This window comes from Pholcus phalangioides, unplaced genomic scaffold (genome assembly GCF_987345545.1).
Source record: "Pholcus phalangioides strain wild (caught in Gottingen) unplaced genomic scaffold, Ppha-v1.0 ptg000003l_1, whole genome shotgun sequence".
Taxonomy (NCBI): Eukaryota; Metazoa; Arthropoda; class Arachnida; order Araneae; family Pholcidae; genus Pholcus; species Pholcus phalangioides.
In genome coordinates this window covers 57,720,917-57,747,825 of record NW_028301596.1, presented here as the reverse complement: position 1 = coordinate 57,747,825, position 26,909 = coordinate 57,720,917, and the positions used below count along the sequence as shown (strand labels likewise).

Sequence of the window (26,909 nt, the reverse complement as noted above, 5' to 3'; positions counted from 1 at the left end):
TTATCGAATATTATTTTTTGTGGTGAAAATTTTTATGACAACTTCCGATACAAAAAAATTGTTTCCGTGATAATTTTAATAATAAATAATTTTTTTCAGTTGATAATAGTCCAAATTCTATTTGTTAAATAATGTGTGATGTGGAAGCACAAAACTGTGAATGAATAAGTCAAGGCCAAGGACTTGGGTGTTTATTATTTACGTTATTGCTGTGTAAACACGTCGTAAAACGACCTAGGCCACGGTAATAAGCTTTCTAAATTTGAAAAGGCATCCTCGTGATCCGTGGGATTTTTGTCGAGATGAAAAGCAGTGCCGGCATCGTTAACGTGCTCAGGCAGCTGTACAATATCCAGATAAGACACGGCAGCGCTTGGAGGTGCAGGAAAATATGTTCCCCGACAGGTAACAGCACTACACGGTGCTTTTTTTCCCCTCAGCTGTGCTCCTTATACAGCGTTGAACACTCTCTTTCATATATAGCGTCATAATACACTTACCGGGAATGTATTTTACTTTCTTTTCCGTAACACTTTGCAAGTTTTATTTGAGTAAACTATGTGTCGAGAAAATAAAACGCATTTACAGATCATTATTTTCGTACCATTGTTGAAATTTTTCTCTTTGAATTGAAGGTCATGTGATTTAGTGCAGTAGTTCTCAACCGGTTCTCCTTGTGCATTTCCCAGGGGCTCCGCGGCCACTCGAGGATAATAAAATATATTGATAAACAAACAAAAGAATAGGTCTAAAAGGTACCGCAATATAAATAATATACAAAAAAGAGGCTTCTCGAGTTAAACAGGGCTCCGCCATAGAAATTATACACTGAAAAGGGCTCCGTTAGTCAGAAAAGGTTGAGAAACACTGATTTAATGAGTTTTAGCAGTGCCCATTTCTTTCAAGGGCAAACGGGGCACATGCCCAGGGCCCAAAAGATATTGTGCGAACATATAGTAGGACAAGGGCGCTCCACTTGAATTTCTTTGTAATTGGTTGTAGGTGTCTTGAATGACTTTGTAACTGGTTGCGGGCAACTTTCCCGACAACATGTATAGCTGATGTATTTTATTCAATATGTACTTTAAATGGGTTAATTTCAGTTTTATGGGTTAATTCATACTTTTATTTCAATAGGTGGCTACTTTGTGAATTCAAGGTGCCCTTATTCAGCTCAAGCGGCTGTGAAATCTAAAGAAACAAAGTTACTACAGCAGATTAGGAGTAGAATTTCCACATCTGGACCGATTACCGTAGCAGAATACATGAAAGAAGTCTTTGTGAATCCAATGTCCGTAAGTATCATAGTAGCCTTTTTCCATTTCGTTAGGCACATTGCGATGACTTTCTAAAATATTTTATCCTTTTGAATTTTGTAATAAATCCAAGAACTTTTCACTCACTTCTATAATTTCTTATACGTATAATGCACTTCAATGAATTTGAAGGGTATCGCTAAACTATGTAGTTTGTATTCAGTGTATACTATTAGATTCAAAAAGTTCTGAGACTTATTTTATTACGGAAAACTGAATACAAGTAGAACCTGTTTATTTGGTGTTTTCTTCAAAGTCACTACCCCTGTGCAATTATGCATTTTTTCCATCGTTCATATAAGGATGTAAATGAGGTTCGCAAGCCTTCTTTTGTCACATACTCCAGTGTTGCTGTCTCAGCTCACTGCACTTTTTCTGGAACCTGAAAAAATCATCTTAAGCACAATTTTTATATGAGGAAAAGGTCACATGGCCCAACATCAGAGGAATAAAGTGGTTGTGAAAGTATTAGAACATGATATTTTTACGAATAATTCTGAGACCAGGAGGGACCTGTGAGTCTTTAAATGTGTTTGTGATTCTGGGTGACCAAATGACTACATCTTTGCAAGGCCACGTCAAGGGTACTTCATCACGACATAGGCGGAGATAGACTGAAGGGGGCACGATGATGATGATGATGTCAATTCATATATTCATTAGACCAAGTACAGCCGTCTTTGACATTGCTACTCCCCCCCGCCCCCGTATCTCTGCCCTTGTATCACGACAATGCATCTGCTCTCAGGTTTCTCCTGGTGTTAGATTACCTGTTAAAACATCACATTCTGATACTTTTACAACCAACTTATTCCCTTGATCTTGCACCATGTGACTTTATCCTTTTGTCTCAGATAAAGAATTTGCTTAAGGGGCACTGGAGTGTGTGATGAAAAAAGGCTTAATCTGCATTTACATCTTTGTGTGAGCAATGCCAAAATACATCATTACACAGGGTAGTGTTACTTTGAAGGAAACGCCAAATAAACAGGTTCTATCTCTATTCATTCTTCTGTAATAAAATAAGTTTTGGAGATTTTTGAATGTAGTAGTGGTATTAATATATTATTTGTCTTTCATTTTTTAAATTAATTTTCTGTTTATTCTTCAGGGCTATTACATGCACAGAGATGTCATCGGTAGCTCTGGTGTCATAACATCTCCAGAAATCTCTCAACTTTTTGGAAACGTAAGTCTTCTCTTCTTCTCTTCCTTCAAATCAAAGGAAGCAGCAAAAATATTTATTTATTGTACGCAAACTTTGTTATTACTAGGCATGCTTTAAAGGAGATGTGCCTAGCAATAACTGAACATAATTTGGCATGTGGGATGAGTTACTTTTATTGATATGGACCATTTTCGATCAAATTAGAATAAATAATAAACCATTTGAAAACTGAGGGAATGAAAGTTTTATCAAAATATAGTCGACACTCATTATAACGACCATCTGTTATAGTAACCCTTCCATTATAACCACCGTTATGACAAGTCTTAAATTTTTTCCTATTTCTGCCATGTTAGTTTTTTGTCGAATAAAACAACTGGTTATATTGGATAAAATTGGTCATTCAATCCATTACAATGACCAAACTCAGCTCAACCTGCTGATTCTTCGCAAAGAAATGAACAAAATATCTGTCATTGAATATGTTTGACCTTGACCTCTGATACTTGGAGAAGAAAGAGTGTGTGTGTGAATTTTTTCCACTTCTACGTAAAACCCTGTAATTAAGGAGTTCTCGCAGTGGAAAATGATGAGTCTTAGCAAGGCGTACTGCGCTGACACGATTCAGCTATATGATGTTCATGTTCTCTTTTCCCTGCTTAAAATTCTGTTGTATTTTATATTGTGGTGGCTTACTCCCACTTCCCACGTGGTTGATTTTTCACAATTTTACATAATTTCTCATTGAAAGAACACACAGATAACTTATGTTTTCATTCGGAAAATTATTCATTTGACATGGTGGTCTTAAATACAGGTAGCGCTATATCTTTACCATATTCCCACGTATTAACCAACATACTGAGAAACATCAAGGGAGACCAGCATGAATGAATGAATACCAAAACTTTGCCACTGGACTTATCCTGTTGCCGAGATCTCTTGCAGCCCAGCTTTGTGGCAGAGTCTGTAGACCAACATGATGGAAAATTCAAATCACAGATTCTGGAAAATTCTTAAATATCTTTATTATAAAAATCCATTGAATTTGCCAAATGCATATTGTGCTTTTTTTTTTACTCTTGCTTCTCCCAGCATTTCGATTAGACACTAACATTCAAAAATCTGTTGTTCCTCAAGTCTGGTGGCATGCCGGCTAATGCGATAGATTTCAAATTGAAAGTTTTGGCGGAAGTTCACTAAAAATTGGTGGTGTAAGTCAAAATAGCTGAATCATTGAACATTCCAAATAGTGCTTTATTCACTGTGATTAAAAGCCATGATTCAATTATGAGAGCGGGAGAGTTGAGATTTCTTTCTTTACGTAGTCGATCACAGGAAAAAGCAGAGAAGCTAAATTTTATGATTTTTTGAAAATGTTTGATATAACACCCATGGAACGAAGGAGGGTCATTATAGCAAACATCGACTGCGTCATTTAAATGAAAATAGATATTTATAGTATATCTTCTCTTTTCCATAAATCATCATCAGAAATCTTGTAGTCAAATAAACCAGTAATTTGAGTACAACAAGCAAAAATAGAACTATTTTAAATAAGACTTTTGATGAATGCAATGCTTGTATCTGAATAGTGGGCAGGGTAGTGAAAACAATAAAGTTTGTTGATGACCTTGCTCTATTGGCAGGATGCCCTGCAACATTGATGAGACTACTCTCGAGGATTCACCTCAAGGTCCAGAAGTTTGGGATGAAAATAAATATAAGCAAAACGAAACAATGTGAATGGGCAAGAAAGCCCATTGCTTCACAACAAAAGTTCTCAAATCGCAAATACACACAAATTTTCTTATGATCAGATTCAGGAAAATCTGTCATTTGCTCTTTCTGTGCAACCATGAGTCAAGATTCTATAACCAGCCCGATTGGCATCCCTGGTCAGCATGCAGGGGCATTTGTAGGATCAACTTTTGGGGAAAGGGTAAACACAACGAATCTCTCCCAAGCAATTTTCAATTATTACCTTAAAAGTATCTTATAAATTAAAAGATGTGTGTTAAGATAGCATATAAAAGGTATTTTCTTTTGATATTTTAATTTATTTTACGAAAATGTTCAAAAAAATATATATTGTCATCTCTGAAGGATGTACAGGCCTCCCTGTGTATACTTATGTCAGTATGGGGAATCAGACCGCCGATAAGTGGTGCCTTCATTTCCAACCCAACTCATTAATGGCAGTAAATTGCAATATAGCGATAGGGCCAGAGTTGGTGTTTGGTGAAGAAGTAGTATAGGGAATCAAATATCTGTTCATATCAAAAATGTATCTGTTCATATCAAAATGCGTATCAAAAACACTGGAGACTTCAATGTTATAAGCTGGTTTGATTAGTTAAACTACAGATAACTTGGAAGTTTTCCATTCATTACTGTGTGTTTGACTAACCGAGATTTGGCTGCATAATTTTGCATTAACTACATTTATTGTAGTAAGAGTTCATAATTTCTTTGATAATCAATAGCTCTCAAAATTGTAATTTCAATGATTATTATCAATATTTCTATGGCAAAAAAAAAAATTCTCTCAGTATGTACTATTCTGATTTTTTATTATTATTCATTTGTCTCACAGGTCATAGCTGAGTGGTGTCTCGAAGAATGGAGGAAAGCTGGAAAACCCAAACCTTGGTACATTGTAGAAATCGGTCCCAATCGAGGAGATTTATGTGACGAGCTCCTGAAAGTTTGTATAATTCTCCTGCTTGCACCACTATTTCAATTAGTGCGTTTTCCTCAAATCTTTTAAGCTCATATTTACTATTCACTGGAAATTTCAGTGATAGAAATCAGAGCTGCCCTTAGAGGTGTGGGACAGGTGTGGTTGTATTGGTCCACCACATTTTTTTACCACAAATGCGGCCCCCAAAACATGGGGCCGCATATTTGTGGTAACAATACTTTCTTTTATAAATTTAAAATTTTCATCAATTTTGGAAACCTACATTTTTATCTGGCTAGAAATAATTCTATAAGTATTTCTTTCATAAATTCGAAATTTCATCAATTCTGGAATTCTGAACATTTATCGTTTTAGGAATTTTGAATTTTCATCAATTTTGAAACTTTCTTTCATTTATTCTGAATTTTTGAGTCCCCCCCCCCCTCTCAGAGAAGAAAAAAAAATCAGCAATAAAAGTGATCCCCCCCCCCCCTCTCCTCTGCTATTCTCTTTGCACCGGGCCGTGTGTCTGGTAAGGGGGCAACCCTGATAGAAATCAACAAAAATGGCGGTCAAAACAAGTTGTTTGTCTTTCATTGCTGTGCTTCAGATGTTCAAAACATAGAACTTGTTAATGATTATTGATCCAAGTAATTAATATGAAGTCCATTTAATCTCTTTAAAAGAAAGAAATCTGTTTTTTTTTTTTTTTTTTTTGTTTGTTTTTTCATTTTTGCAGGTGTTTTCTCAGAATTCTGATGCCAGAGAAGTTGTGTCACTTCACCTCGTAGAAGTTAGTCCCCATCTCAGTCAGCTTCAAGAGCTAAAGCTTTGTGGCACTGTCAGTGTTGTGAAAGATGTCTTGGATGTTGATGATTCAAGAAGGCATATGCATCTGCATACGAGCCAGGAGAATGAAGAAATGTTCTATAAGAGTAATATAACAAAACATGGCGTACCGGTTTCATGGTACAGAAATCTTGGAGATGTTCCTCAGGGATTCTCGTCAATTGTAGCTTATGAACTTCTCGATGCTTTCCCCATCCACAAATTTCAGGTCTGATAGAGGAGTTTTGTCACTTTCTTTTTTCAAATTTGAAATTTTTTTTTTTTTTTTGTATCACATGTTTTTTATTATTATTTATGTTTATTATACATATTTTGCTTTTTATTATTACTTTATTATTGCTTATTTTGTACTAAAACTAATTATAAATTTAAATTATCTTGCATAATATCAATTTTTTGTTGTTAGATTGTGTTCGGTTGTTAGGCCATTGTCCAAGAAATTCACTTCTTGATGTTTCGCCCGAATCTGTGTCAGCATAATCTTTAATAATGCGTAGGTCTCATAGCAGGCAGAAAAGATATTATATGTCTAATCCCTCCCCGTTGTTCCTTATATAGATGTCTGAGGTTTGATCGAAGTCTGGGAGTCATGCCTTTTTGATTTTCATCAAGACCACATCTTGGCTCCCTGCTTGTCTAAAGCAAAGGGGCTAGGTTTCACTTTCATCCATTTCTGATTTCGATTTATGTTGTTGCTGTGCTTTAAAACTTCAGACGATATGACTTTGACATTTCCAAATTTTATTTCCTGCCCATAAAATGAATCGCATCTTGGCTCTCTGCTCCAGGCGAGAACCGGAGAAGAAATGACCCCCAACAGCCAGTACAATTCTCTTGCACCCTACAAAACCTAGACATCTTTATAAGGAACAACTCAACAGGATTAGATGTATAGTGTGTTTTTTACTTATTGCAGAGACCTACGCATTATCAAACCTCAAAAGATGTCTACCACAGGTGAGTGTAAGAGGTCAGGATGTGAATTTCTTAGACCATGGCCTAACAACATGGAAACTTCACATACTTCATTAAATGCCAGACATAAAATCTTGGTGTGGCAGCACTCAAGTGGTGCAGTGGTAAGATGTTTGTCTTCCACCAAATGAAGGTCCACTGGTACGAATTCGAGGGAAGACATCAAAAATAAGTTTACCTAGTCAGCCTGGGGCGACCACTGATAAATGATGCCTTCATATCTTACCCAAATCTACTGGCTGGAAATCGCTGTATGGCGATGTGTGACCAAAGTTGGTGTGCAGTAAAGTAGACATGAAACCCTGATGTGGGAGTCTGGGGTTTGATTTCCCATCGGGAGGAAAAAGAATTAGTGCCTGAGCGTGCAGTCGTAAGGTGCTCGTCTACACTAAGAAGGTTGCCATAAGGTTCGTGGGTTTGATCCTGGAGATTGAACATAGATAACAAGTTCTTTCCCTAAATGAATCCAAGGTGACCACTGATAGGTAGCACCTTCGTTTCTGACCCTGCCAATCGACTGCTTTTACAAGGGGACACCAGTATCGATTGGTAAGGGACAATGTGAGGTTATGGTGTCACAGGGAATTTTTCTCTAATAAGGTTGTTAATAAATGGAATAGCTTACCCCCGGAGGTAGTAAATTGTAACACAATTGACACGTTTAAAAAGAAATATGATAAGCATGTTTGGGTAAATCGAGAAGCTATCCATACTTAGAATAAGACAACCATAATATTCTTTATGGGCATTGTATAATATTTTATCATGTGTATATATTGTTTATAATTTTTGTGATTGTGTTTTTAATTGGATTGCCGTATTTTTGAAATATATGGCATCTATATTTAATATGGGCATCTTTTTCTCAGCCAACTCATTGGGCATTTTGCCTGTTGTGGCATTGTATTTATATATATTTATTAATTGATAGTAAATTGCCGTAAGGCGATATGGACCAAGTTGGTTCACTTTAAAGTAGTAGACATGAAAGCCTAATTTGAGGACTATTGTAATACAATAAGATTATAGTTTGAACACTGTTCTATATATCATTGATATTTTTGTGGACTATGCAGAGAAATATATAATTGATGTGTCTATACATTATGTGTAACAGAAAACTAGCGAAGGTTGGAGGGAAGTGTTAATAGACATCGATGAAGGAAGTGGGGAGCATCATCTAAGGTATGTGCTATCCAGAGGTCCAACAACTGCCAGTCAGTACTTTATTGGTGTAAGTTCTCATGCATTGTCTATTCGTTTTGTCTTTCGTCCTTGTGATTTGATTTTGCAATAGTATGTAAATTATTGATAATATCTGTTAGTGATTTTGGTCATTCATTAACTTATGTTAGCATTTCTCATTCTGTTTTTCCTTGGTAAAAAAAAAGTTGAAATTAGAATGAGTTTTGGCTCATCAATAATCGCTAACCAATAAGTTGGTTCAAAATTTAATCAAGAAGCGTATTAATTAGAATTTTAGAGGTTATGCATTGAAGTCTTTTCGATTTCAGTGGGTCAAGTGTTGTCAGTTTATATCAAGGCTTTAGAAATTAAAAAAATTAGTTTCCAGACAGATTTGTTGGCCACTGTACGATCCTGTAGACATCATAATGGACTCACTTCAGCGGGACCTAGGTGTGATTCCTGCATGCATCACAGTGGTGGTTGGCTGAAGTTAATTTTCTGGGAAGTTTTGAAGGCTTGAATGCAAACCGATCTCCACATTAAAAAGTCTAGCCAAAAAGAGCAGCATACCTACAACAGTACAAATATTCAATCATCAGACATCACTCACAATTTCAAATATGGATAAATGCACTTAAAATTAGGGATGGGATGAAGTGATTTGGCTGAATATCCAAATACCAAATATTCGGCTAATGTTTTGACCGAATACTAAATATTTGGCTACCGAATATAAATTTTCTTAAAATTCATAATTATAAGTAAAATTGATATTTTTAATTGAAAATAAAATTATTGATAATTTTAAATGATTGATATTGAAATTGAATTTTAATTATCCAAATAATTATTTAAATAAATATTAAAAACTGGTGATTGAAGGATTTCTATGGCCATGACACTGACAATCAAATTTAACTATGAATGCATGTATATTGTATTTAAATATTATTTACAGAATCTGTGTTTTTTTTTTAACACTTGCAACCAATTTTACATATAATTTAGAAAATTTAAATTATTATTTACTCTTAACTAGTAATTCATCCTAAAAAATTTATGACTTATTTTCTTATTTTTTCCTCTTTGGATGTTCTTCGCCTCTTTCAGTAGCTCAATACATATCTTGTCCAGGTACATCCTTCAGTTGGTGAACTTGTGCATAATTCATGCTTACTTCCACCTTATGGCAGTAGGATTCTATTTTCAGTTTCATGTTTTAATTATCCTAGAAATTCTCTCTCACCCTGACATAACCTCTTTCATGTACACCACACAATATAAAATATAATCAGTAAATTTTTGATTTGTGGGAAAAATTTCAATTAATATAATTTTTTAAAATTAGTTTTATGTGCATAAGTTTGCACAGATATTCGGTCAAATATCTAAGGATTATATGGCGGAAACAAATATTTGGGAAAGGGTTGATACCGAATAGCAGTCAGATATTCATCCCATCTCTACTTAAAATTCACACAGAATGTACCATGCAGTGTGATTCCCAGGTTTTTATTTTGGTATTCCATTTCACAGACAATGAAATGAAAAGATATGAAATACAAATTTGCATCATAAGCCATTTATTCAAGTTAAGTATTCAATTCACAGTTGAAATTTTTTTTTTTAAGAATCAATATTGATCAAATCATTAGAAAGGATTTAAACTTCAAGACTTTCATATTTTAAATTGGATACAAATTCTGGCACAACTCAATCAGTTGTTAATTGCCTATGGCAAAAGATTAGAGTTGTGCACAGTAAGAATGAATGAATTGGAATCAATTTCCATGAAGGAGCTCTTCTTCCACTTTTTTTTTTCCTTTATTTACTACATAACGTTAGCACAGGTTGAGAACCTCCAGCTTTGATGATTGATTTAACACCACATGACCTGCTCGTATTCGAGCTAGAAGTAAAATAGTCATATTGCTCTTCCTCTAATTTCATGTATGCAAAACAGAGTTAAAATTTTTTGCAGATGTCACAGAAACTTTCATCTGTGTATAAAGTTACACCTTTTCATAGTCTAAAAGTTTCAACTAAAAAATTGTTATTTATATATTACTCAACACAGTATGGAGATTGACCGTTCTGTCCCTGAAAAGAAATTTGTGGCTACAGTCCTGCTTTCCTGGAACCTTTCTTCTTATATCTAAACTATTCCAGTTCTTTGCTACCTTTCTCTGTTGGTAGATACATCAATATAAAATCCTAAATTTATTTTATTTTAGTAGGTAAAAGAAGTAATTTGATACTGTTTTTGGATAATGAAATATTCAGTCGAAAGAAGCGTGTGTGAAAGACTGATTTTTCCCCACTTATCCGCGGTCTTGTGTGTATTCTACAGGCTAATGAAACACGGACGGAGTTAGAAGTCAGTCCAGAGAGTGGTGTGCTCATCGGAGAAATATGTGCTAGGATGGATCGTGAAGGAGGATTTTCATTGCTCATTGACTATGGCCATGATGGTACAAAAACTGATACGTTCAGGGTAAAATTACTTTTTGGTTTTTTGGTGGTTTTTTTTATCTTTCATATAGTCCCCCTTATGCCTGAGACATGAATATGCAAATTTTCACTTTTGATTTATCAGCTGGTTGTACCACTTATTTTGCTATCTAAGTTTTGCCAGAAATGTGAATGTGTATCCTCTATAGAAACACGTTACAAAAAATTTTTGGAAAATAACATTCATAGAGAAACATGGGTGGAGTAAATAGTCAAATATCATACTGAATGCAAATTTCAAGTTTTCGAAATTTGCACATTTATGTTGCAGGGGTAAATTATTTTTTTACTGAGTAATTTTTCATTTTTCTGATTTACTATATTTTTTAGTCATTTAATTTTTGCACACCAGTGTAGTAGGGTGTGTTGTCTACTGTTTAGGCTACTGAATTACATAGACACATGACACACTGGCAAAGAATTTTTTACAGATGATTCCTTAGCGGGATTTTATATGATCTGCTCAGGAAAAAAAAAGGATTTGTTCTAAAGGTCAAGTCTCAGTTGGGATTCATGTCCAGCCCCATTTCTAAGTACAGCCGTATTTAAAGTATTATGGTAAAAGACACATACAAACGATTATAGTACAGTTTTTATTCCTGGATTATTATGTGTTCTGGAAGAATGATTAAATTACAGGATGCTTCAATTTCAATAAATGGTGTTATAGTTTTTCATGTCGTTATTACAGGCCTTTCGAAGGCATGCATTGCATGATCCATTGAGTGAACCTGGAACTGCTGATCTTACAGCTGATGTAGATTTTTCATATCTGAAAAAGATGGTCAAAGACAAAGGTAAAAGTTAATTAAAATTTCCTTCAATTCATGTATTTTTAATACAAAAATAGGCCGACTGTAAAAAAAATTTGAATACATTAAAACCTCTTTGGAAGCTCTGTGAAGAGGCCACTTACCCTATACTAGTGGTGTGCAAACTTTTCGGTGCGCGGGCCAGATATGCTGTATTTTGGTCGCTCACAGGTCAGAAACTTGTATGTATAGTGTGACTGTGTGTGTGTGTGTGAGAGAGTTGTATTTTACAGGAAATTTCCTTAATTTTGAATGTTCCAGTATTTTCATTAAATTTCCCGTTTTCTCTCTTATTTTCAATGAGGCTTACTTGAACTTTTGCAATAAAAAATTAAGATTTTTTTTTCATAACTTAGTCATAATTATCATAATGTAATTTATATCATAATTAAGACAAGGAGACCCATAAAAGTAAGATTAAATGAACATGCTCGCTGTGTTAAGAATCAGGAATGTGAAAAATCGACCACCGCTGCTCACTGTTGGCAAGAAGGCCATAGATACAAATTTCAAGTTTCTAGAGTTTTTCACAAAGTCAAGTCCACAGTTGATTTAGATTTCTACGAAGGCACATATATTCGGCCTTCAAAAATACACTAGTTAACGATGATAAATCTTAACCCCTGATCGCGCAACACCATGGCTTAAATTCATTTTGATCGGGAATTATAAAAAAATTTGAATAGACCAATCAGATAACACTATTCCGCAAGTGTCCAATCAGGACGCTGCATTAGTATCTCACGCAAGCTCACAGCTTCATTCTGACCACAATGTTTGAAGTGAACAGACATACTTCTTCCACGGAGCGTTAGGATTTCGCATTCAACCCAAGTGGGAAACTCGGTCAGCGTGACTAGTGGTTAAATTTTCCTACCCATTGGTGTTGAAATGCGTTAGGACTTTTTATTTTTTGTATTTGCCTTATTGGTTGGTGTCTTCGTAATATTAATACTTATCTATCTCTATTCACTAACACTAAAACAATGGGGCCAAATGGAAAAAACAAAAATTAGAGAGAGTACCTGTGAAAAGTATACACTGTTTGCTAACACTAACGTCCAAAAAACCCACGAATTTATGTCAAGCAAGTGGGGAAAACACAAACCTGGAGGTAGTACAATGAAAATTGAAATGAGAGCGAGAAAAAAAATTAAGTCAATCGAAAATATGCAACGAAAATTAAAGAAATTGAGAGCAATAAATGAAATAATAAAAAAACACTTATCTATCTCTATTCACTTACACTGAAACAATAGGGCCGAATGGGGAAAAAAAATTAGAGAGAGTACCTGGGAAAAGTATACACTGTTTGCTAACACTAACGTCCAAAAAACCCACGAATTTATGTCAAAGAAGCGGGGAAAACACAAACCTGGATTGATTGATTGATTGATGACCGCTCACGCCCAAAGCTGTTGTGCAAGACAACTTCCTCTCTTTACCTCCTAGGAGGCTGGGTTGTGTCGGAGAGCATCTTCTATTTATTCAACAAATGAAAAAACGATATACATTCTATGGAAACAATCCATCAGAAGACAATGAGGATACATACAATCAGGATTAACTAAGAGAAAAATAAAATAAAATATAAAAACCATCAAAAAAGATTAAATACACACCCATTTGCACCAATCAGCCACGCACCACCACATATATTCTGTGGAAACAATCCAAAAAAAAACACACACACATACACATTGAGCACGATTCAATCAAGATTAACATAAAAGAAAAATGAAATAAAATTATGTACCAAAGAATAAAGACAAAAAGCTGATTTACACAGATTTGCCATGAACTACCATATACATTCTATGGAAACAATAAATTAGAGAACATTGAGAACGATAGTCAAGATTAACAAAAGAGAAAAATGAAAATAGTAATAATAATAAAACATACCAAAGAAAAAAGATTAAGCACACTTTTTTTTTTAAGCACACGCTAATTTACACTGATCGACCATGCACATTCACATCTTAATGCTGTAATTGGGATGTAGAGGGCATCTCAGGGAGGAAGGACTGCCTGGATTGATCTTTCTTTACTCCTGAGTCTTGTGATCATGGGATGCTGGCTAGGAATTTTTCGTTTTGGTTCTGAAACAGTACATTCGGAGTCGTCGGAATCGTCAGTCCGGTTAATTGGACGTCTGAATTCAGTTTTGCATGTTTCAAGATGTTTCACAAGTTTTATTATGCGATTTGCATTCATCAGACTTCTGATGATGCATCGTTTCCAGAGTGTCAGCTTGTCCCTGTCTAGTAATTCTAAAATGAAACTCTTTGGTCTTGGGACTCTCTGAGATGAAATGAAAATTGTTTTCCTCTTTTTCGCAGAGGCAGAGGCTACTATTTTGAATCTTGAATCTTGCCAGATAGGCCGGAAACGGCCCGTGTTCGGTGAAGAAGATGGTGATGTTTCTGGGCCATGGCAAGTGGTGTATACTGACTTTGGGTAGAATTTCACGAATCTTACGCCCTGTACATTCAGTGTCCCATCTTTCTTGCCAGTGACATAATGATTCTTGCAACCACTTTCTTTTATATACTCATTGAGAGATTGGTGGGGTATAGGGGGTTCCTTCCTTGGTGGCCAGCTTTGCGAGGAAGTCAGCTCTCTCATTTCCTGGATCTTTGTTATGAGCTTTAATTCAGCACAAATGTGTTTTGTTGTTTTGAATAAGTAGCTTACAGACTTTATGGGCCATTGGATTTGTTGTGAGTGGGTCTTTGAGAGCTTTCAAAGAGGACAGGCTGTCTGTTTTTATTATGGTATTATCCGGAAATGTTGTTGCCACTTCTACAGCTTTCTTGATGGCCAGCATTTCAGCTTGGAATACTGTATTCCGATCGTGAAGTTTTGAGATCCAGTAATCTATCTCTTCGTTGTTGCTGAATATGCTGTAAGCTGCTCCCACTCCTTCCGTTGTTTTGGACCCATCCGTGTAAATCATTCTTCCACGTGTTCCACACAAACCTGGAGATAGTACAATGAAAATTGAAATGAGAGCGAGAAAAAAAAATTAAGTCGATCAAAAATATGCAACAATGAAATAATAATAATAAAAACATTTATCTCTCACAAATCCAACGATGTGCGCATGAAAAAATCCAGGGACAAAATCAAATTATAGAGTGAATTAAACACACAGTTTAGAAGAATAAAGAAAACACTGCAGAATATCACCCAAAAATAAAAAACATGCTAAGTAAACTCACGAGAATAAAGAATAACACAAAGAAAGACAAAAAAAAAGTCTATTAGTACTCCAAAAAATACATATGCACACAATTCTCTTAACATTATTTTAACTCTGCACTTGAAAAATTCATAACAGTTGTAACTAGATATATATGTATATCTACAGTCATGTATAAATGTATGTTTAATAGTATAACATAATGCATTTACAGTAATAATGTGATCTAATGTGTGTGTGTGAGATTTTTAGTTTTTAATTAGTGCATTCTTATGCTAGTACGTCTATATCAATATAATACTTATATTAGTTGTTTCATCAGCTATAGCTATCGGTCCTATTACTCAAAAAGAATTCCTGATCAACATGGGAGTCAAGTCAAAGTTTGAGGTAATTTTCTTGTTTTTTTTGTTGTTGTTTTTTTTTTTGAGTAAGTATTTCTTCAATTATGCAACCATTGATTTTTGATGAAACATTCGTTGTATATTCTTTCATACTTCTTAAAGCAGAATGTTTTGCGTTGTTCTGTTAAAAGCACTCAGTAGAAAATGTTCCCTGGTAATATTTTAAATAAAATTCAATTATAGTAACTCCTCATTAGACCAAACCGTGTTCTTTTATTATAATATACATTTTGATATTTTCTATTTTTATCGAAAAATAAATTGCAGAATCAAAAAAGTTGTATTGTCATATCATACTTTCAGAAAATTGAGCTTTTTCCTTATCTTCTGACAAGCATAATATAATGAGGGATTGTTTCACTCATACAACTTCACATTGCATGCTCAGGATATGACCAGATATTTCTTTACCATCATACATACTCTCCCATTAGGGTAAAGGGGGAAAAACCAATGTAGTACTTGTTTTATTAAAACAAGAGAACATTATTGTCACATAACATTACACCATAGGTACCAATTCTTCTGATCTACCCGGAAGCCTTTTTTTTTTTTAATCATATTAATATCTTCCAGTCAAAATCCAAATTCTTCTGTTTGTTCATCTTTGTGTAGCAAAATCTCTAAAAGAAATGTGGCAAATTAAGATTTAAAGTACAAGAAATCGGCAATTGTAAGTACAATTATATGATGCCAAAAGTGAGCAAAGTTGCCAACTATTGCTAAAAATCACTAATGGCAGGAAATGAAACTTTACTCCAACAAGGTTGTTGCGTGCCTTCTCTGGGGTGGCCCGGGGCAGACTTATTCGCTGGGCGCCTCCTGAAAGTGTTACGCTCACAAAAGGGAAGGATTTATCAACCCCCCCCCCCCCCAACCCTACTTCCTCTCATTCTGCAGTTTATTTCAGAAAAGAAACTGAAAATTTCTATGAAATATGTGAAATAAGGGTGAATTTTTTTTTTTTGTGCCCCCTCCCCATTTGACTCTGCCCTTTTTGCCCCAGCCTAGTTATGGGCCTGTACTGCAAATCACAGTAGATTAATATGAATGAATGAAAAAACAATTATGTCATATGTGAAATACAACATTAATATTTATAGTCATAATTTTCTTTTATAAGTTGCTAAAATAACTGAAATTTTGGACTTTAGTGAAAGACAAAATATTCAATTCGGCTTTGATGAAAATACAGAAAATAATGCAATAATTTTATTTTTAAAAAATTGATATAGTAGAAAATGCGGGAACATCCTGGAAAAATAGGTCACATTACATATTGGGATAAATCGAGAAGTTATCCATACTTGAATGAGACAACCTTAATATTTATGTGCAGGTTTGGTTATTGGTTTTTTATTGCTCTTATTGGGTTGCTGTATTTTTGATACAGTTTAGACATATGTTCAACATCCATACTTTTTATGGGAATCTTTTTTCAACTACCTTGATGAGCATTCTGTCTGTTGGGGCCTTTGTATATCAATCTCTTCATGCAATCCCAGAAATCCCTAGTTTTCCCTTTAATTTGTATGACAGGTTTACTTCGGTGGGAAATATTTCATCATGTGATAGCCTACAGATTTTCAAGTTTTGAAATTGGCACCTATGCATTATACGGGTTACTAGCACAAGATTTTCTAATTTTATTTGTCTGCCATATTCAGGCAGTGGATGGCAACTAATAGCTTCAGTAAAATTTATTTTGTGTTCATTACAAAATGCATGGTGAATGGCATGTATAGGTGTCGTGTATTTAAGAATTACCTTATTTATTGGTGTAAGCGAGGGCATTAAATAAAAAACATTCCAAATGCTTTGGTAAAACATTGAGAAGAACATCAACTTGTTTTCCCTTCACTCTCAGAAACTCGCTTTCTTTTAATGATCGGTATAATATCCCGATTAATTATGTAGGGAAAAAAATTGTTTTGCTCAAGTTCTGCATCAGGGGAAAGGACCACAGTTTTCCAGGATATAAAAATGTTCATGTAATTTTTTTTTCTTCAATTTTCAAACAATTATTTTTGGAAAATGCTTTCTAAATGCTCAGAACAAATTCCGAAGAGTTAAAATTAAATTTAACAAATCAATATTCAAAGTTTATTTGATAAATTTTATTGTCAATTTCCTTAGAAATGGTTTTTTTTAATGAAAACTATAACATGAGTCTCTCTAAAATTATGTTTTAAAAATGTGACCATGATAGGTAGGCCAAGAAATATGGTGATGCATGTTCAGCCAAATATTGTACTAGTATCCTCTCTCAAAGATCAAAAACAGGACATCAATCACATTCTAACCTTTCTACTTTGTTTTTGCCATTTTTTACTATTTATCTTTTACTTTTAATATTTTCTCTACTATCATCTTATACTATTATTTCCAAAGAAACCTTATTTGTTATTGTAAAAAAGTATTTGTGATCATTGGGGCTCAGATTTTTATTACCTAAAAAACATAGAAATATGACCTTATAATTTTCATCATTATTTCATCTCTTCTTTTCCAGTTATTGTTTATCTTTTTAAATTAAAAACTAAATAGCAAATATATAAATTGATTAAAATGTTGCAAACGATTCTTAATTGCTAATTATTCATAACTGATTTTTTGTCAAAAAATTCAAATGAAAACCATGCCTACCTTATACAGTGTGCATAAGTAACAGCATGCTCTGCATTTTACTGGTAAACCGTTGATCCTAGAGGGATACTTCCAATTAGAAGTATCCAAATAACTTTTAGAATTCAGGTACATCATTCATGTTGCAAGGGGTTGTTTAGTTATTAAAATACAAGAACAAATTTGTATACAGACACTTGTGCTTAAAAATCCAGTTAGAAATTTCTTGACCTGTCTCTCCTGATGCCAAAAAAAAAATATAAAACATCCATGTTTCTAAAGTGCAATGTTTGTTGTGATATTGGAATCCTAAAAATGGAGGAAAGTTGGGAAAAACAGCATTAAATGCAGGTGAAACAGTTTAATGCTGTTTTTTTCTAACTGAAGTCCACTGCTGCCAATGCACCCTCACTTAAGTCACCCCTAACAGAAAAGGTGATGCTCCCCCCCCCCCCCTCCAGGAATAAAGAAAAAATGACTACCAGGAAAGCAAGAGTTCCCCAAAAGAAGAAAACATTCACAATTGTAAATACATGCAGCAGGAAATACTAACAGATTATCATTTCCAGTAAATAAAATGACCAATTGCTTAAAAATTTCGAAAATACGATAGATTGGTCAAAGAAATGCTTAAAGTGTGACTAATAGCTCGATAATACCTAAAATACAACTTGTCATAAAAAAAATATGATGTCATAAAAATCTGAGCGCTAGTTATCATGCAATAATTATTTTACAAAAATGAAAAATTAACTCTTTATATTTTTCTGATCAACTTCACATTTCATTCCAGAAAATCCTTGAGACCGCAAATCCAGCAAACCATAAGGAATTGATAGCTGGCTACGACATGTTGGTGGGATCGCAGAATATGGGTGATAAATTCAAGTTTTTGGGTTTGTACCCGTGTGATATGGCTGATTCCTTGAGCAAAGACCCTCCAGCAGGATTCTCAAATTGAAGATCATCTTCCTATTGTTCATTTGATTTTTGTTTGCTATGACAAGTTCAGTGTAGCACGAATATGTATATGTGTAGGGATGAGCCACTGCATAGTTTTCAGATTTTGGATCTTTAGACTGCCATAGTTTGTGTTTTTTTGGTTTTTTTCTCCACAAAATGTATTTTCTTTTTTTCCTCTTTCTATGTGGAGGGAGGGTTTCTTTTATTTTCTTTCAACATTTGGGTTTTGCCATTAATAAACTGAGCAGTTTTATAGAAGTGATGTTAGCCAATGGATGTGATTCACTGAATTTGAGAAGCAAGACTATATTATTATACAGGGCATTCTGAACTTGTAAAAATTTCAAGGTTATTATGGAACTCACTAAAATTCTGTATCAAAGAATATGTGTTCCCAACTGAAGCATATATGCATTTGAAAAGGTTTTAATATGCATGATGATGGTTAAGCTAACCTTCACCACACTATTTGTGTCTGCATACAATTCCCTATCAATGTTTGGTATCATCAACGATACACAATTTTGCCACATGTACTTCTATTTTATCCCAAAGGGAAATAATATCTAAAACATCATAATGTTTTCTTTTTCTTGAATCAGCGTAGCGGTACATTTAATCAAATCATGAAGTTACAGTACCCTATCAGGCATTGATAAGGAATCATTGCAGGTAAACATGTAGCCACAAAATAATGTAGATTGATATTAGCCTAATGAAGGCAGTGTGCTTACAATTACCTCATGTGCAAAGGATTGTGAAAAGAACAAAAAATATCCAAAATTATGTCATCGCTAGCTTAAAGAAGGCGCCCTCTACCACTGACGCTGCTTCAGTTCCAAACTCTGTTGAATAAAAAATTCTTGTTTTTGTGAGCTTTACTTTACCCTCGAATTTGGAATCACCCTGTATAACATAGCTGTATTTCAGGAAGACTCCGAAGCTTGACCAAAATCAACTTTTATGTTCATATAAAAAATTAAGTACTTGATTATCAAGTCCAGATGTTACAGCATTATGTTGTAGACAGATATTCACAGTCAAAACGGATGATTTTTCTGTATAATGCCAGCATTATTAAATACCTGCGTGGCATTGAATCTATTCAGAGTTGTGTTCTGATAATTAGTACTGCATATGGAAATATCACTCTGATCTGTGGTATTCAATTGAAATGGTCTTATGTAGATATAGTGTATACTTATGGTATAGAGCTGTGATTCATTCAAAATATGTAATAACTGGTGTTCGTATATATGCACACCCATTGTAACCCAGCAGTTTTTGGCAGGCCTGTGTTTCCTATGCATCTTGGTATCTGGATACAGTATTGAGGTGTGGAATTGTATTATTGCCAGAAAATTTATCGATTGTTGATTGCCTCAAAGGATGTATGAGTTCAATATACATGATGCTCTTCTGCCTTCTTGTTGAAACGTGTTGTTTATTACAATTTTTTAATGTGTTTAGATGTTTGTTTTCATTTTTGTTCAAGCGAAAAAAAAAAGAATAATAAATTATATAGTTGCTTTAAAAAAACAGTTTTTTCCCTGGTTTTGCACCTGTCAGGGTTTGATCTAATGAAGCCTGTCGCAGTGATCTAATCAATAACTTTATGGGAGACTAGGGAAGAATAAAAGAAAATGTTAACAAAAATAATAAATTTAAGATTACAATATCCAGTCGGCCCTCTGTATTTGTGTTCTCCTTCCCAGTTTTCTGCAAAAACATTGCTGCAATAAAAATTGCTTAACCTTTATGAGGTTAGTAGAGTGTGGCATGCCTCGAACTGCTTATAGTGTTAGCCATTTCATTGCAAAAAAAACTGTGGATGTCTTAAAGGATATAATAAAATAAAGTTAGCTATTTATTAAATATAGAAAACATGATAGTACCAGGCTACACATGTTACATTCACGATTGAGGAAACTAAGATAAAGATAAACAGTGAGGCAAAAAGGTTATATACTGCAGTTATATTTCGCTTATATAGGCTGCACACACACCTTGTGACCTCACACATGCACAGTGATAGCGAAAATTCACATAACATTACGTATGATGCCAACACACACAGTATCTTATCAAAATGGTGTTATCAGGTCATGATTTGCATAAGAATGGGAAAAGAAAATGCATGAAAAAACACGGTTGAAACCACAAAGGTAAATATGTAAATATTTTTCTTATATTACAACAAGTTACAATGCTAATTCTCATGTTGGAGCAAAATACTTGTTAATTAAATATTTTGAAAACTCCTCTCGAAGTTTTTGCTAGTGCTTAAGTCCTCTATATGCCTACTAACTGCACATCTAGCATTTGGCTGTTTGTTCAGATGTTATGCAAACCATAGGTGGAGATAGACTTGGAAGTCTGGGGGGCACAGGGATTATTGCTGGGGGGCACGATAATGATGATGTCAAATCATGTATACATTTATACATTATATCAGTCGACTCCACCTTTAATGCTAGCGTTTATTATCCCGTATCTCCGCCCATGATGCAAACATTTATGGCCGGTTATACATGTTACTCATGATGATTGTGCAGGCATTCGAAGAAGGTACAAATGCAGGAAATGATTCAAAATAATGGATGTGTTTCACTAATGCCATTAACGTCACTGCTAAAACTATGGCAACATCTCGTATTGGAAGAACTTTTGGCCACAATGTATGCCCGAGGACACATCAAGCTCTCTGGAGCCAGCCAAAAAGTTTATGAAAGATATTGTTACATTACTGAAGCAAGTGAAAGGAGAAGGGTTCAATGAAGTGAACGTAGAAGAAAGTAAAGAATTAATTAAAATAACAATTTAGAGATCGATGGGGAGAAATTAATCGAACTGACTGCTCCTGAAACTGAAGAAATACTCAATGAAGTTAAAAAGTGTATGGCGAGTTCATTATGAGCAATATAGCACAACAGCTTCATAAGTTTTAATTGGCAATGGATTGTTTCCATGGCATAGGCCCATCTATAGTACGTTTTTCGCATATAGAAAAATGGGAAGAGGAGCCCTTTTGTTGTATAATACTCTTTTTTTTTTCAAACTTAACATGGTCAAAAGGCTATATCGACTTTAGCCAGTTTTAGCCATTGCCTCTGTCAAAGGGACGGGACTGTGTATGAAGTTACCATACTCTAACAAATTAACTGAAGAAGAAACGACTAACAGACAATGTAATATGATTTCAGAAAACATTGCAGAGAATCACTGGATGCCCCTTCTAGGTCTGCATCACAAGTGTTGCTGATTACAGCAAAATCCAACCAGACCTGGAAATCAATACGTCTCCATCTAATATCAGTATTCAGTCCATGATTAGCTGTCGGAGAATCTTTGGCTTCTGTGGGCTTTATACACAGGAAATGGTCGGTAGGGGTTTTGGATCTTCAAGAATAGGACAACTGCATCATGATTAGAGGCTTTTGACTCCCATAGCTGGCTATTGAGGCAGCAATGGATCACTGTTAACGTATACCATATTTGCGTATCCTTCGCCACTCCAGAAGCATCAGATGTTGATTGCAACTACAATTACTCTTGTGTTGTTGCGATGTAAACAACAAGATGGGTATGTTTAGATGCCAATACGCTGCTATGTTCAATGGTCCGTATCCATATAGGATTCTGTAAGCATAGACTTGTGACAGGTGAAAATAATTTATACAAAATATTTAATTTAATAGTGCTTATTTGAATGGGTGCTGCTAGTCGATATCATTACATGCTATTTTCAAGGCGAAAAACAAAACTATAATTACACAATGAAAGACGTGGTCAGAATGAGGTGTCTACTGGTTCAGAGTTGTTTTCAGACCCGTCATTTAGGGGGCGTTGTTCCCCCCCCCCCCCCCGGCTTTCAAAAATACACTAAAAATTGTTTATATATACAAATATATATATATATACATACATTGAGTACATGTGCTTTGCCCCTCCCCCTGAAATGACGGCCCTGGGGTTGTTTTGAATTTCTGATGTCAGAGTTGTTGCCATCTGTTCTTAGTCCCAAGTTAATCATATAATGTCACTAACAACAGATGGAAACAGCTCTGCTGTCAAAAATTAGAAAATGCTAAACTAAAGCTAACTACAACTCTGACCTCGCATACAGTTTTACCTTGTGTACAGAACCTCTTTGTTTTTGCCTTAAAAAATGACATCTGTGAGTATTATGAGCACCTATGACTGTCTGTGCATTGTTTGATTTATTATTCGCCTATTATACATTTTTTGGTCTTCGCTTTAAACAGATGGAGTAAACATCATAGTGTGTAGGGTAATTAGACATATAAATCTTCGAGGAGGCCAGAATATTCTTGTGTTTATTAAAAGAAGTCGTCATAGGTATTTGGATATGCAGTCCACACATCCAATTTCTCGAGGAGAATGTGATTACCGCCTGTAAAGATAGACATGGGTTTACCTGCTATAATGACACATTTGTCAAGCTGCATAAAGCCATATAAGCTACCCAGCATGCTTTTGTTGCTTGATATGATTATGTTGCACGATAATGTTCATCCTCATTCATGTTTCTTAAATGATTTTTTTCAAGGTTGGATGAAATATAAGTCATTACTATAAGGGTGGGTGATGCAGAACCTTCACCATTTTGTTTCCAATTTTGTCTTAACAGCAACCATTATTGAGCTGGAAAATCACTTCACATGAAAGCATGCTGGGTCACTTATTCTCAGTGACTTCACACAGCTTGCTCAATAATGTAATTGTAGCAAACCAACCAAAGTCCTTTGCAGATGTTATCTGCTTTCTCCTCAAGTTCATTAGTATGCATGTCTGAATGTCTTCCTTTTACAAACGTGAATGCATTCTGTCCTCTTCCATACAGTATATTGTTCTGTTTAATTCTATGACAGTATGGAATATACATTTCAAACATCTTAATGAATCCACTGAAGTAGGCTTCATTTGATCCACCCGTATGCATCACATTCCCAAGTTTGTTATTCCTTAACATATTATAATTAATAGCTGATACAGTAAAACTTCTCTTTTGCCATCATCGGTGGGACAAAAAACATCGTCCATAAAAGAGGTGTGACCGTTAATCAGGGGTTTGAAACGCATACTTTTATTATACAAGGGAAAATTATTATTTGGCCGTAAAAAAGAGATGACTGCATGCGAAGGAGATGTCAGTTGAGAAGGGTTTTTGCTATACAAAGAAAGAAATATAGAGCATGAAATACTTTACTAAAGTTAAATCTAGTGGAACCTGCATGAAATAGAATGTCAGGGGAATGAAAATAATCTTCTGCTGCAGACAGGTTACCCATTGATAAAGGTGTGCATCAAAACATAGCCAACTGACGTGACTATCTTTTGATTCTGTTCAAGACCAGTGTCTTTTTTAGACAGGATTCACTATGTATTGTAATGCGTTGTAAGAAACATCAAATATAAAAACAATTTGAAAATTGATTTTCATTGAATTCTATTCCCCTCATCACCTAATTCACGCATCCATTCATTTCAAATTTCTTACAGCCTTTGCAAATTTTGCTATCAAAAATATTTGCATTATCATTGTACCTTGTTGATTCAACACTATTTTCAAAAAATATTATTTCAATTAAGTAAAATCCTTTGGAATTTAATAACATACATCATTGCATTATACACTAAAAACAAGAACGTAAGCTTTTAATGCAACAATAACTTTGTTTCATGATTTAAAAATCTCTATACATATATATATATATATATATATTTCATACAAATATTGGGAATGTCTGTACAAGTATATTATTGCACTGTTTGCATACATAATCCTTTTTTATATGTAACTGTCATAGCATAAAAAACTCAGGTTTTCACTCTTCAGTTTTCATGAGAGCGATGTTGGCACGTGACATATTTTGAAAATAGTCTTAGTTTCTTTGTTCTTCCTCCATCCTCACATCAAGATTTCTTCAAAAGGCTGGAAGGAACTTCGTCCTCTAGCTGATTGCTCTGAATGGACGCTCGGTTTGATTGATTGGCGGAGTAAGATGCATATTCCATCATTGCCTGTAACAAGATGATCAGTTTTGTTTGTTTTTTTGAATTTTTAGTTCTAGGCTAAAATAGTAATTCAAGAAAATTTTTAAAACTTTTTTCTTATGGTATTTATTTTGCCAACCTTATTGGATGCAAACCCTTCTCTTTTTTGCACAATTCGCACTTTGAATCAAAAATTTACCATCATATAATATGCACCCTATTTTTCAGTTATTGAGTGTAAATATAAACTCTTACACTGGGAAATACAATGAGTTCCTTCATTAATAAATTTTAGGCTCCATGGGCTTTCATTTATGCCATCCAGAAAAATGTCTCGCTCCAACATTGAATTATCTGCTCTGTCTTTTTTGCATGCCATCTTAACAGCATTATAGGCTATCCCCGGGCAAGGTGATTTTTCTGTGCCCCCCCCCCCCGACTAGAAGTACTTAGCCAACCACCAACCAAGTATTCTTACTTTTGTAGTTTGTATTCTTACTTTTGAAAATTGTAACTAGATGTCACTTGGGGTGTACGCGGGATCGACCTTTAGAGAGGGCACAAAAGGCTTCTTCCTGATAAATTTTGCGTTACCACCCTTCAAAAAGCATTTAAATTACCATAAGTTGGTTAATATTGTTCATAAAGGATATTTTCTTTCCCTATTTCAACCTTTTCCCGAAATATTAATTTTGTTCTAATTTTTGGTTGGCTTGAGGAGAGAGCACAGATCCCCTAAGCACCCTCCCATGCCTGCAAGTGCTTCTGGATCTCACTATCATGATTCATCGGGTGGACCAGTTAAATAAGATGGCACAGGCAACATCGCTGTATGGATGCCATGCAATGGGGAGTCAATATTTTCTATACCCTAAATAGTTACATTACAGGGTGGGGGGGGGGAGCGATGTGAAGAATTTTTTTTTGGGGGGTGAATTGGGGCGATAGAACAAAAAAGTTTGGGAAAGATAAATGAGTAAATGATGTTCCCTTCACACTTGGTGCACATGTAAAGTCCACAGTGATGACAAGTGCAGAGGCCATTTTCAGCAAGTGCTCTAACATGGTCTAGTCACAATGTTTCTGAATCAACTGTAGAGCTGGGTAAAAAGTGTGCGCTAGAGGTTGTGCAGCGCAACAGTGTCGTGAAAGACTCCAAGAGGCTTTCTGAACATTCGCATTTGGACATTGGAGAATCGGACACACCCTGCATCACATGTCAGAGTGATAATACATGTGGGCAGCAGGAAGATGGATTAAAATCATGCCCCCCCCCCTCATAATAGTGGGACTGACAAGGCTCTAGCCTTTAGGGCCTTTGATGATTTTTATCTTTTTTTTCCCTGAGAGTCCGCAGAAGATCCCAGCCTAGGGGACTGGTTCCAGAATGTGGGGATACATGCTAGAAGCTTTCCACAATTGATACATTTAAGAAGCTTGAGCTCAAGCAGATGATTTGTTCAATCGCCCTATCACCTCCTCTATACTTCCCTGATTAAAGTCTCTGTAATTTCTCCCAAAAATAAAGGAACCACTTTATGACATTGGCTTCAGAATAATTGCAGACCAGCAGTTACACCACTATTTTTCTTCACACGATGAAACAATGTCAACTCCATCTGAAATGTTATTTATCTTTTTCAGTATATTTTACATAATACTGGCAACTACAGCAATGGCCTGTAAAATCTCCCTAAACATATTGTGTGTATTTTTTTTTTCCCAGTAAATTAATAGTTGCCCTCTGTATGTAACCAAAAGTAACCCTCATATTTGGCTAGATACAAAATGGTTGAATCATTGCATCTTTACCATTAGCTAAGAAAATTATCAGTTGCAGTCTTGTTTTATTCCTTGTTACATACCTCATGAATCAGTAGGTACTGCTGCTTGTTTTGAACAGCTCCTCCTCTGTCCCTTCGTATTTGAGCAACACACTGTACAATATCCATAGTTCTGGACTCCTCATACTCTCTCATGCACCTATCCAACGCAATCACTGTCCCCGTTCTTCCAGTGCCAGCACTGTGTAAATAATTTTTACATAGAGATTAAATATTTTCCATTTCTTTTATCTATGAAGAAACACAGAAATTTATTCTTACGAGGTGTTTTAGAAAGGACATAACCTGGAAAGAATGACAGATAGAAAGACGAAACAAGTAGCATGTTTAAACACACCAGTTTGCATA

At 34.9% G+C, this 26,909-nt stretch overlaps 2 protein-coding genes across 4 annotated transcripts in view; one reads left to right on the top strand and one right to left on the bottom strand.

The window, feature by feature from the left end:
• The first annotated feature begins 18 nt into the window (after nt 1-18).
• Nucleotides 19-20,135, top strand: LOC149089006 (protein arginine methyltransferase NDUFAF7, mitochondrial-like). Its single transcript, XM_089251294.1, has 10 exons — nt 19-405; nt 1,138-1,295; nt 2,428-2,505; nt 5,081-5,191; nt 5,907-6,224; nt 8,109-8,225; nt 10,530-10,673; nt 11,382-11,487; nt 15,030-15,097; nt 18,530-20,135. Exons 1-10 carry the CDS (start codon nt 303-305, stop codon nt 18,695-18,697), a joined length of 1,371 nt encoding a protein of 456 aa, XP_089107420.1. The 5' UTR covers nt 19-302; the 3' UTR covers nt 18,698-20,135.
• Nucleotides 20,136-24,444: 4,309 nt separating this feature from the next.
• Nucleotides 24,445-26,909, bottom strand: part of LOC149089005 (uncharacterized) — a 36,946-nt gene continuing 34,481 nt past the window's right edge. For all 3 annotated transcript variants that reach the window (XM_089251264.1, XM_089251274.1, XM_089251282.1), the window contains exons 13-14: nt 26,583-26,742; nt 24,445-24,744 (exon numbers count right to left, since the gene is read on the bottom strand). In XM_089251264.1, coding sequence (XP_089107390.1) covers nt 24,637-24,744; nt 26,583-26,742 — 268 coding nt within the window. In that variant the 3' untranslated portion in view covers nt 24,445-24,636. The remainder of the gene's footprint in view (nt 24,745-26,582; nt 26,743-26,909) is intronic.